The sequence below is a fragment of the Typopeltis vanoorti genome, chromosome 8, assembly GCF_054136105.1.
Source record: "Typopeltis vanoorti isolate ZY-2024b chromosome 8, IOZ_Tvanoo_1.0, whole genome shotgun sequence".
NCBI lineage: Eukaryota > Metazoa > Arthropoda > Arachnida > Uropygi > Thelyphonidae > Typopeltis > Typopeltis vanoorti.
Genome location: NC_143556.1, coordinates 16,426,149 through 16,439,055, shown reverse-complemented (window position 1 = coordinate 16,439,055; position 12,907 = coordinate 16,426,149). Strand labels below are relative to the sequence as shown.

General features: G+C 32.9%; 1 protein-coding gene across 2 annotated transcripts in view; it reads left to right on the top strand.

The window, feature by feature from the left end:
• LOC150103760 (calcyclin-binding protein) overlaps window positions 1-12,907 on the top strand; it is a 116,904-nt gene that overhangs the window by 61,647 nt on the left and 42,350 nt on the right. For both annotated transcript variants that reach the window (XM_090396531.1, XM_090396532.1), the window contains exon 3: window positions 3,660-3,756. In XM_090396531.1, coding sequence (XP_090252657.1) covers window positions 3,660-3,756 — 97 coding nt within the window. The remainder of the gene's footprint in view (window positions 1-3,659; window positions 3,757-12,907) is intronic.

The following is a 12,907-nucleotide window of genomic DNA, read 5'->3' as shown; positions in this document are numbered from 1 at the left end:
AGTACTTTACAAATCAGCTAATCTTTCCTAACTTTTTATTGTATTAATTTTTTTTTTTTTTTTTTTTTTTTTTTTTTTTTTTTTTTTAGGAAAGTTATTGACCTTTTTAGTTATCTTACACCAGCTACTTAGGTGGCGCTTTTTGGAATTGTCAGTTAATGTTTAATTTTTGTGCCTAATTGTACTGAAGATGCCTGTGACACACGGGCGAAAATTATACCATTAAATAATTTTTCTACGTGAGTTTTTCCGTTATATTTTTATGTATACTTTTTATAACTGTAAACACTTTTAACAATAAACGGCACTTATTAAAATAAATCTTCTAAGCAATAACTGAATTAATCAACGGATACAATGCACTTAATCAAACGTTCTTGCATGAAGTACTACTAATCACTTATGAATTAAGGTAACACACATTAATTCCTTGACTTGAAGTTTTATACGCACAGTTGTCCATTCCTCCGGCATTCAATTAATTCTTTAGGCACTATAATTTTAAACACAGCTATCGTTAAACCTCACAGCCTCTACTATTCTCTAGTTATTCCGTGCTTTGCTTCAAGGTTCCGTATGTCCTTGAAAGGTCGGCGCTGAAATTAAATCTCATCTCAAGTATCGCTAGTCTATTTAATAGTCTCTCAGCTGTTTTCCGTAGCTATAATTGTTATTCTACAACTTATTAGCTAACTGCTTCTCAACTAGTAGACTTAAATTAGCTGCTTGAGTAACTTTGCCGACTCGCTATTATTACACTCTGATTCCCGAATGCCCAATGCTCCGATTTCAACCCAATGCCAATCCTCTCTCTGTCTGTTTCCTCTCTCTCTTTATTTTCAGCGTTCCTCCTTTATATATGCATTCTTCCTGCCTAAATTGTTCTCGTGATTTCTTTGACTAAAACTCTTTTCAATAATTTTCAACATTCTCCTCACATGCTGTTGTTCCAAACTCACATATGTTTCCATGACAACAAAACAAAACATAATAAAATTGAGCTATTGCATAACGTTAAACTTCTACAAATAGGAATAAATAGAGAATATTTACATTTCAATTAATGCGCAGTTAAATTATCAAATACAAATTCTTATAACATTAACATAGTAATAATTAAAATAGCTTAATAATATTAATACATATATCTTTGATTAAATAATTAAATATTGACAAATTTAAGGTAGTTATATGAATATTAAATTATAAAATAAGTTATTTACATTGAATAATGTTTACAAGTCTAGCCTTTGTGATGGAAGATCATGTTGTATTCTGCCCAATGCCAATCCTCTCTCTGTCTGTTTCCTCTCTCTCTCTCTCTTTATTTTCAGCGTTCCTCCTTTATATATGCATTCTTCCTGCCTAAATTGTTCTCATGATTTTCTTTGACTAAAACTCTTTTCAATAATTTTCAACATTCTCCTCACATGCTGTTCCAAACTCTTGCTCGCTCACTTACATATGTTTCCATGACAACAAACAATAAAATTGAGCTATTGCATAACATTAAACTTCTACAAATAGGAATAAATAGAGAATATTTACATTTCAATTAATGCGCAATTAAATTATCAAATACAAATTCTTATAACATTAACATAGTAATAATTAAATAGCTTAATAATATTTAATAGTCTTTTCATTATTAATACATATATCTTTGATTAAATAATTAAATATTAGACAAATTTAAGGTAGTTATATGAATATTAAATTATAAAATAAGTTATTTACATTAAATAATGTTTACAAGTCTAGCCTTTGTGATGGAAGATCATGTTGGATTCTGAACCAAATAATTACTCTAATCTCTACATAATCAGAATCCAACACCTTGCAATAGCAATCAATACCACTTTCATGCCACATCAAGTGTTGTCTAGAATTGGAGGAAAGATTAAAACAACTGTCATCTGTAAAGAGTACATTAGCCCATTGGTGTCTTGGATATAACACCACTGAAAATGTGCTGTACAGTGAGTTGTGGATAAAGGGATACAGCTACAGGCCTTTGAGCATATAGGCCTACTTGTTGCAGACATCTTGGCACAATTTGTCGAGATATCTGCTTGAATAGAGATGACTTGCAAGCTGCCCTGCCATGGTGCATCAATTATGTTTTGCTGTTATAACCAAAAAATCTGTCTACATGTTCCATGGTAGAGCGAAGACACCCTTTTAGCAAACATCTGGAACACATTCCATAGGTTTAAAATGCTGCTCAGATCCTGGATATAAACACTATGTGAGATTCCAAACTCTGGCAATATCAGTAATTCTGAAGCCTTCTTCAAGCTTTCAGATAATTCTTCACATGAAATCATCTAGATAATTGAGGCATTAAAGAATCCAACCAAGTTTTGCAACTTTATGCAAAACTTGGTTGGATTCAGACACAATTCGCTTAGTGCAGCCTTTTGTCCTGTTGAGTGCTACCACATTTGTGAGTGATTCGCAAATTTGAATGTGAATCCACTTTATACTCAAAATCGTTAGTTATACAAATTGCCACAAGCTGATTCATCTGAATTTGTGGTTATAATGTTCAGAAATAGTGTTTGTCCTTGGGTTTTGGATACCAGTGTATAATTAATGTATCATTGAGGATATATCTCAATGTATCCTTAGGATACAATGAGAGTGCAATATAATTATACCATTGAGTGCAATTGAGAATAGATATCAGGTATTGATGAGTTATTTTAATACCATCCTGAAGTTTTCAGGATAGTATTAAAATAAAAAAAATATATGGATGAATATCTCCTCAACATATTCCATCCTGAAAGAATTTTTCTTTCACCCTGGACACATGACTAATTCTGCTTATTTTTGTTTTTTCATAACACCTGATCAATATCATTAACTATGAAAATTTGGAACCTTGTAGCTGTTGGCACTTTGGAAGCATTTTCTTCATGTGATCTGGAATGTGCATGGTGGAATACTTTCCTATATGTGTGCTAGTTGATCTGGCTTTTACTTTGATATTTTTTCGAGCATAAGATCATTCTCTATGCTGTACTCCTTCAAAAGTCTAAATAAATGGATTAAACAGGTGTTTAAATCATTTATCATGAATGAAATTAGGCAGTTGTATTTTTATTGGGTAGTTATATAGCTTGATCTGTGGGCCCAACCTATCCATTTATGTCATCATATTATGTTCAATAACATATGATTTCCTGATCATTTATTTTTCTTCTCTAAGTTATTCAGTATATATTGATCTGCTATTGTATTGATCTGCTCTGAATGGTTGAATGGATATTAAAATTCATACTTCATTTTAATTGTGCATTATTACAAAACAAAACAAAAAGGTGTTTCTCATTTCTTAGCTTAAGAATTCTACTCTCATCATAACAAACTTAAGGAGACCAGAGGAACAGTTTGTTATATGGTGGTTGTATTGAATATCCCTTAAAAAGCATTATTGCTGTAGGACTATGGTTGAGACATTTTGGCAGTTTTTATTAGTAAATTTACTACAATTTTGTGCCATAATGAGAGTTTATTACAGTAAGCTATTATTATGTATTCATGAATTTCATGTATTTTTCTTCACACCTTACTACCTGAAGTATTTAATTATGTTGTGCTTTTGTGCATTGGTGGTCATTTGTATTTTATGCATTACAAATGTTTTTTTCCAGCATGGGATCAGTCAGATAAATTTGTCAAGATCTATGTGACACTGAAAAATGTTCAAAGCCTTCCAGCAGGAAATATTGAAACAGATTTTAAGCCTAAGTAAGTGAAAAAATAGGCTGGAGATAGTTTTATATTTACTTTAATGCACATGCATGTAGATTTTCTTAAATTTTGTTACTGAAATATAAAAATGTCATCTGGTAACTCAAGCTTATCACTATATTCTAAGCCAGTGATTTTTTGACTATATTGCTCTTACTCTATGCATTTGACAATATCCTTTTGATGATAAACCAGTATTTTAAAATTTCATATCATTTTATTGTTATATATATATATTTAAAAGTATTGAGGTCAAAACAGATCAATTATTAACCAAATGGATTTTGGTATCTTAAAGTATCTCTGATTGTAGCATTGAATTACTGGTGTAGAACGGTACTTAATTCTTTGTAGATTTCCAAGTTTACAAATTCATAACTTATTTCAGTGATATTAACAACAAACAAACTATTTTATATAAAAAAAAATTATTATTAACTGGCTTATATTTTGTTGGATTTCAAATCAGCGTCTTCAGAACACAAAGCAGCATGTTATAGTTTGCACATGACAATAAGTAAGTGAAACCTTTCCTTCATGCTTACACGCTGATCAGAATACATCATGCAAATTATGGAAACAACTATCGTGTTAGAGTAAAACTTTAGTTTTAATATAAACCAAAATACACACTCGACGTTTCGACTGTCACATTAAAGAATTTGGATGGCACATATTCAGCCCACTTAGTTTTCAGTAAACCCTGACTTTAGAACTTTAAGCAATTTTTCAGCTTTTATTAGACACTATCCATACCAATTGGCTGTAGTTTATATGTATACAGCAATCCCCCGATTAATGCATTCTTTGAAGTAGGTGCATTAATCGAAAACACACTAATCAAATATAATACTAAATATAACCTACAGCCAATTGGTATGGATAAGTAAAGCATTATACTTTTTCCTATGGGAAAAAGTATAATTCGTTCTCTATTTTTTTTTTTTTTTTTGACCCTTAATTTGTTTTATAAAAGAATTAGGGTATATCTCAAGGTCTAGTTAAAGGAAAACCATGAAGCTAAAAGACAATAAAACATATTCAGAATATAAATCTATTATTCTACTTCTTAACAAATAATTGAGCTAACATAGTTTGGCAGGTGTTCTGTTTCTTTTTTACATACAACTGACGGTATTGCCCTATTGCCTCTTCTACTGCTTCTCTCTTCATCAGGGTCAGCCTCCAAGTATTGCTGCTTAAAAACTTTGATTGAAAGAAAAATATTTTCAAATTGTTTCTATGAAATCTCTTTGGGCTTGTCGCTGATTAAATTTTCTCCATATTCTTTAGGATCTTTCTGCTGTGCATCTAAATTTAGCAGGTAGGAATCACTCAATTTCTCCTAATGAGATTTAATTAACTTAGATCCATTTGAAAAGCCTCTAAAATCATTTGCACAATGTGGAAGAATGTGCTTCCAAACGGCTCACCTATTGCTAACAGTAATTTCATTTGACTTTGCTACTTTATAACCAGGCTGAGATTTCTCTGATTTGGCCAGAAAAGTCGTGGAAGGCATTCGTTTCCAAAAAAGGCCAGTTTCATCAACAATAAATATTTGTTGATCACAACAGCCCCTTCTTCCACAATTTTCTTCAATATCTCTGGATAATTTGTGGCCACTTCCTTATCTGCACTTGTAGCTTTGCCTGTGATTCGAACATTATGTAGGCTATTTCTCTTTTTTGAAATGCTCAAACCATCCAGCACCAGCATGGAATTCTTCTTTTCCATCATTAATAGCCCTTTCTTTCAAGGTTTTAAAGAGACTTAATGCTTTTGATTTAATAAGGACAGTTCTTAGCAGGATCAATTTTTGGTTACAATCTTTGATCCATGTAGAAAGAAGTCTCTCTCTCTCTAATTCAATCATTATAATACTTTGATTTCGAGTGCATGCTTGATGAACTTGAAGCAGCCCTACCTTTCTTTTTGTATTCAGCAGCTTTGCTCTCGACTCACCTTGTTAATTTTTCTTTATCATTTCAAGTTTTCCTTCCAATGAGGTTATGTTTTGAATCTTTTTCACACTTCCACTTTTTTTTGCTCACCAATTCTTTTACTGATGATTAAAGGTTGGAAAAATACTTTAAAATAAAAAAAAAGTAAGGAAAACAATTGCAAATTGTTTTCAATTGAAAAGCAATTGCAAAATGCTATGTAATTAGCAGACAACATAAATTTTGACGGTAAATTTAGAACATAGTGTACATGGAAATAGTATAGTATGCCATTAAAAAATAACTTGGTAAAATGTTTTGAATTGGTAACTAAATAATTTTATCCTGGTGAGTGATTTTTTAAAATAGTTAGCAATAAAAAATGTATAGATAGAAAATTTTTTTTAAATCTGTAAGATTTATTTTTAAGATGTATATAGGTGCACTAATCGAATTTTAGAGGCACACTAATCGAATTTGGGTATAGAAAAAAATGCTGCATTAATCGAGGGATTGCTGTACTTATATAAGTAATAATTTTTTAAATTTATTATTTATTAATTTTTTTTTTCCTTTTTGTAAAAACCTGTTGCTCTCTAGCTTAATTTAATTTTGTAACCTAATTGATAATAATAATAGGGTTCTAACTTTAATGTAGTAAGGTTTTTCTTTTTTTCTTCTTTTTTTTTTGCACCAGAGGTCAGGCCAATAGTTATAACGGTTGGTCAGTAACTTTAGCATGCCATGTAGATTGTAGTGCAGTTTGTTTCTTCATATATATGTGTATACTCCAGATGATGACCTTAATGTGAAGGTCAAAATGTTGAGTGTTTATTTTGGTTTATATTAAACTAAAGTTTTACTTTAACATGGTAGTTGTTTCCATAATTTGCATGATGTAAGTAAGTGAAACAGTTCAAATTGCAACTGACAAAAGATCTAAAGTCCTAATTTGGTGTCCTCGAATATTGTAAAAAAGAAGTATTACAGCTATATAGGATTTGATCTTAAGATAAGTCTCCTAAATTTTTGGCAAATTAATGCAACCATACTTGTTCAGATTAGAATTCTTCATAGCCATAGCTGACTTGAAAAATAATCTTTCTGATCTATAACAACTTCTAAATAGCATATTGGTTTTCTTCCATCTAATCCTGTGTGAAGGGTTGTCCAGTGCATAGTCTTGCCACTCCTGACTTGCTACAATAATGGTAGTGAACGTATTTTTTTTTTCTTTTCTTTTTTTTTTTTGTTCTCAAAGGTGTGTATGTTAACAGATCTTTCTGTCCATAATAGGCCAAGTCACAGTCACAAGGAACTTCATACACTCTAGGATATGCCAGAGGATAGAGTTTATCCTTAGGAGAGCAGATCAGAGTTGCTAATTTAACATGTGGTTTGCATGTGGGCAAATGTCATGTTTTATTGGTACTTTGGCTATATTTTCTGAGGTACTTCTGACATAGGGAATAGGATTAGTAATGTTTTGTTCTTGTGTATTAGAGGAGAGAGAAGTAACAGGGCTCTGGAGTATTTATTTGTTTTGTAGCAATTGTAGCCATTGGTCAAGAAAGTATGATGCTAATATTTAAGTTCTGTGGAAAGAGCTGTATCATTAGAACAAGTCACTCTGGCTCTGTGTGTAAGTGTTTTTAAAATACCATACTGTTGGGCTGGATGATGATGATTGTTTATGTAGATATCTTCCTGCGTGTGTTATGTGTGTGTGTTGGCTTTCTGTCAACTATAACATCCTTCTTTGTGTTCTGAAGATGTTGATTTGAAATACAGCGAAATATAAGCCAGTTAATAAACTTTTTTTTTTACAAATAGTGTGTTTGGTGTTGTTAATACCATTAAAATAAGTTATGAATAACATCCAACATGTAAGCTTGTCATTTAAGATTGAAGTTTACAAATTATAAATCCCATTAAATGGGCTTTAACCACCTTACCGACCATTATGGATCAAATACACATCCTCATATGCTTCGTATCCATCATATATTTCAATGTAATATAAACAGATAAAACATGCTGCAGGCAAGCTGAAATATCTGATGCAATCTGTTATATGATACAATAGTTCAATAAACTCACCAACTATATCAAACAAATTAAAAAAAACTGGCCAGAACCGCTATATTAAAGGAAACCTTTTCATCATAATCAACTGGTTCTCTGATTCTTATGAATTTCTAGTTTTGAAAGTTATCCGTAATTTATATCTAAATCTGCAGATATAGATATCCATGCCTTCAAAGATATGGTTATCCATATCTAGAGTGTACATCAATTTCATTCTATTCTTGAGAGATACTTATGACATTAAATTAAGAATTATAAACACGTTACACAAGAATATTTTAATGTTTGCCAAATATTTCAGTCTGAAACTAACAGACCATCCTCAGTGGCTTGATAGGAACAGTTTTTACAAGGTGGAATACAAACAATTGATCATTCAAAAGTAGAACAAGCCTTGTGATGTTACTGGAGCTCAAAAAAATCTACAGGAAAACCAGCTTAGCTTTAATCCATAATCAACTCAGTGCAGCCAAACATAATCTTGCTATTAACATTCGTCAAGTTGCTAATCTCCGTACCGTTATGTCCGCAAACTTAGACCCACAACTTTCCGACATAGTTCTTAATGAGGCTGAACACTCTATACAACGTTCATATAAAAAACAGAATTCATATCTAAATCATAAATTTAGATATGAATTTAGACAAATCAAGCCTTTCCATGTTCCAGATAATTGGGTCGTCAACATGTCCGGTCACCCTTTAACGAGTAGTGAAATACTCATCCATGATTTTGCTATAGTCACTAAAAAGATTCCTTATTTAGATTTCCTGGTTAACATCAAATGGAACCTTTGTCATCTCTCTCTCCAGTGAAAAGGCTAATTCTTTCCACCTAGAAGTTGCTTCTATGCTACTTAAAGCCAAGCTTCCTCCTTCCAACATATCTCCTGAAAAGAAAGCAGTACTTTCCTTAAGAAGCAACAGTCACCTTGTTATCACTAAAGCAGACAATAATTATGGATTCTTCAAACTACAGAAGAAAAATTTCTCTTTTACTTCGAGATTGCTCAACATACCAAGAACTTGATCACGAACCCGCTAACAAGCAACTGAAGAAATTAAATTCCCTTCTAGATGAGGTGATAAGTTTAGATGCAGACACAATAGAAAAGTTAAAAACACATTTTGCAAGACCTCCTAAATTTTATGGTCTACCAAAAATTCACAAGACAGGCATTCCTCTCCATCCTATAGTTCATCATCATCAAATTCCTGCCATGTAACATCAAGGGGGGTACAGGATATGATAGTACTACATGAAAAAAATTACATCATTACTAACTTCCTATCTACAATTTTCCTCCAAATCAGTCTGTTACTTGTCAAGACTCCAACATTATCAGATTTTATATTTCTATCGTCTAAGGCACTTTGTACCGTATCAATCCACCTATATCTTGGTCTTCCTCTGGGTCGTTTTGCTGCCAACCTGGCAGAGAACACTTGTTTTGCTAATCTTTCCTCGCCCATTCTGTTTAAGTGACCATACCACCTGAGATTAGCTCTGCTAACGCATTCCTGGATGCTGACAATATCAAGTTCTTCTGACTCAGCTCTCAGATCCATAAGTTAAAACTGGTTTCAACACTGTCTTGTATACAGCTAATTTAGTGTTCTGACTAATTTCTCTCTAATCCCATATGAATTTATTCAGTTGACTTCCTACCATACCAGCTTTGCTGATTCTGTTGTCTATTTCTATATTTAATTTACCATCTTCAGTAAAAATCATGCTTAAGTAGCTGAAATGTTTTACTTGTTCCACAGGTTCTCCATCCACAACACAGTTGACATTTTCAATGATTCTACCTATTTTCATTGTCTTTGTCTTTTTATTGCTGCCTTTCATACCATATCTATTACAACAGCTATTCAATTTAGTCAGAGAATCTTGCAGACTTGTAGCAGATTTATTTAGAAGTATAACATCATCCGCATAACACAAAGAGCTGACATTAACATCACCAATTTTGATATCATTTTTAATACCACTTTCCTTCATAATGTGATCCATATAGATAATGAATAACAGAGGGGATAATGTACATCCTTGTCCCACACCAGATTTAACATTAAACTACCTTCCTGTACTTCCTTCAATTCTAACTGTTGACTTACAACTCAAATACAGACTAAGTATTGCTTGATATAATGCCCCATTGACACCATATAACTGTAGCGTATTGAATAGCTTCTTTCTTGGCACCTTTTCATATGCCTTTTCCAAATCAACAAAACTTAAATACAGATCTTTGTTATATTCCCATGCTTTCTCAACTATCTGTCGTAAAGTGAAGATCTGATCCTGACAGCCTCTATTTGGCCTGAATTTAGCTTGTTCATCACCAAGCTTTTCTTCCACAATTCTTCTCAACCGTTTCTCAAGTATACTTGCATAGATCTTGCCAGGAACACTCAGTAGGGAAATACCTCTGTAATTCTCACATTCAGTTTTATTTCCCTTTTTATATATGGGTACTATGAGAGCTCTACTCCATTCATCGGGAATTCGTCCCTCTTTCCAGGCTTTCTGAACTATGCAGTGCAGCCACTGTAAGACTCTTATACCACCATACTTCAGCATTTCTGGTCGAATATCATATACTCCTGCTGCCTTTCCACATTTCAAGCCTTTGATGGCATTTTCTACTTCAAGTATGGATATGTATTCCTGACTGCATGCCTTGTCAGTGTTTTTTTACCACTGTGCTGTTATCACTGCTTGTTTCATTTAGCAATTTTTCAAAGTAATTACTCCATACTTCAGGGATATCTTTTTCTTCCATTTTCATGTCACGTTTATCATCTCTAACTCCATTTACAGCACTCTTTCCTCCATTCCTAAGATTCTTCAACAACCTCCAGAATATTTTGCCACCTTCTTGATATTTATTTTCTATATTTTTGCCAAAGTCCTCCCATGACTTTTGTTTAGCTAGTTTTACAGAGTGTTTAGCTTTCTTACATTTGTCTCTGTATTCTCTAAGAGCAAAACTGACTTATTTGCCAGAAACTTTTGATATATAGTTTCTTCTTTTCCTTCTTGCCTCTTTAACTTCCTGTGTCCACCAGGGAGTTCTGATTTTTTTATCCTTGCAGACAACCTCACCACATGCCTCTCTGGCAGAATCAATCAATCAATGTTTTCTTCAGAGTTTGCCATTGTATCTCTAAGGTTTGATTCCTGTTCTCAAATTCTTTCATTTTTTCTTCAATAATCTTTGTGTATTTAAGTCTGCAGTTCACATCTGAGAGCCTGCTCAACTTTTATTCGCTTTAAAACTTTCTTACATGTTATTCTTTTCAATATGAAATTCAATTTTATGCTGCTCAAGGCTAAATAGTGATCACTTCCAATTTCAAAATCTCTGTACACTCTGGTTTCCTTCACCAGGGAGAAAACATGAATATCAACAATAACATAGTCAATGAGAATTTTCCTATTCCTTGCCTCTTCTCTCCATGTGAATTTGTGCATATTTTTATGTTGGAACATGGTGTTAGTTATAACCAGTCCATGTCCTGAGTAGAAATCCAACAGATATTTGCCATTATTATTAGCTTTGCTCTTTTCTCCAAATTTTCCCAAAATATTTTTGCATGTCTCACAATCATTTCCTACTCTGCTATTTAGATCCCCCACAAGGACCAACTTTTCCTTTTTCATTGTGTCAGTTGCTTTTTCTAAAGCCTCGAAAAATTCCTCCACTTGTACCTTAGGCACAAATAAGTCTAATTGTCCAGTTCCCCATTCTCATATTCGCCCACATTACTCTACTTGAGACTGACTGCCATTCAAGAAGATTAGCCTCGTATTTTGTGTTGAATACTATGGCTACTCCATCTTTTCCTTGATTGTCATTGCCTTAATATAACATTTTGTATTTATTGCTCAGAAAGATCTCACCAGTTTTTGTCTTTTTTGTTTCAGTCACCTATATTATGTCGATGTGGTACTTATCTAATTCCTCAGCTAGCTCCATTTCTTTGCCATTCAGGCTTCTTATGTTGATAGTACCAATCTTTAACTCTGGTGATGTTGAGTTGGGGTTTGTTTTCAGATTTGTTCCATCCTATAGTTGACTGTATTGATTCACCTACTGATGGCAAAGCCAAGTATTTAGCAAAATTATTGAAATCACATATAGTCAAATCACGCAATTTTTTCAAAAAAAACTCTTTGGATTTCTTAAATAAATTAAAAAATATATTACAACCTACTGATCTTATGGTGGGCTTCGACATAGAAGCTGTATATACTAATGTACCTCTGAAAGAGACTTTACAATTACTTGCTGACATCTTCCCTCAAGATATCATAAAATTATTCGATTTCGGGATGCATTATGGATATTTCTTGTGTGAAAACAAATTCTACAGCCAAGTGGAAGGAACAGCCATGGGAAGTCCACTTTCACCTGCTTTAGCTAACTTATATTTGGAACATCTAGATGTCCTGTTTTCATCTATATTCCCTCAACCATTTCGTGAGCTATATAGACAAGATCCATTCAGTGTGGCCTTACAACAGAAGGGAATTTAATTTCTCCTTACCTTCCTTTTTAGCCAAAATCAATTCCTTACATCCTCCTCATCTGCTCGCCTTCAAATATTCTCACAACAACAGTTTACAGTAAACCCACTTTTACTGGACATTACATTCTCAAACAATCTGCCCATCATCCTTACCAAAAAACCGAATCATAAAATGTTTAATTCGACGAGCTAGAACTAATTGCTCAACTCCCCATGAATTACAGAAAGAACAAACATCACATGAAATTAAATAGCTTCTCTGAAAAACTACACATCTGTTCGATTCCTACAATCCAATCCATAACAACAAATAATCAATATTTTGAGTTCCAATTCCATATATTTCTGGGATTTCAGAACCAATTCCAAGAATTCTGAAGAAATATGATTTAACAGCCACTTATATCCCTTTTAACAAAATATCCACCTATTTCCCCTCTTCTAAAGATAAACGCTCATATCAATACAAGGAACTTGATACACCACACAGACACACTATGTGTCTGTGTAGTGTATATCAAGTTCCTTGTAACTGCGATCTGTCATACTTTGGACAAACCAGAAGCTCTATAGAAAAA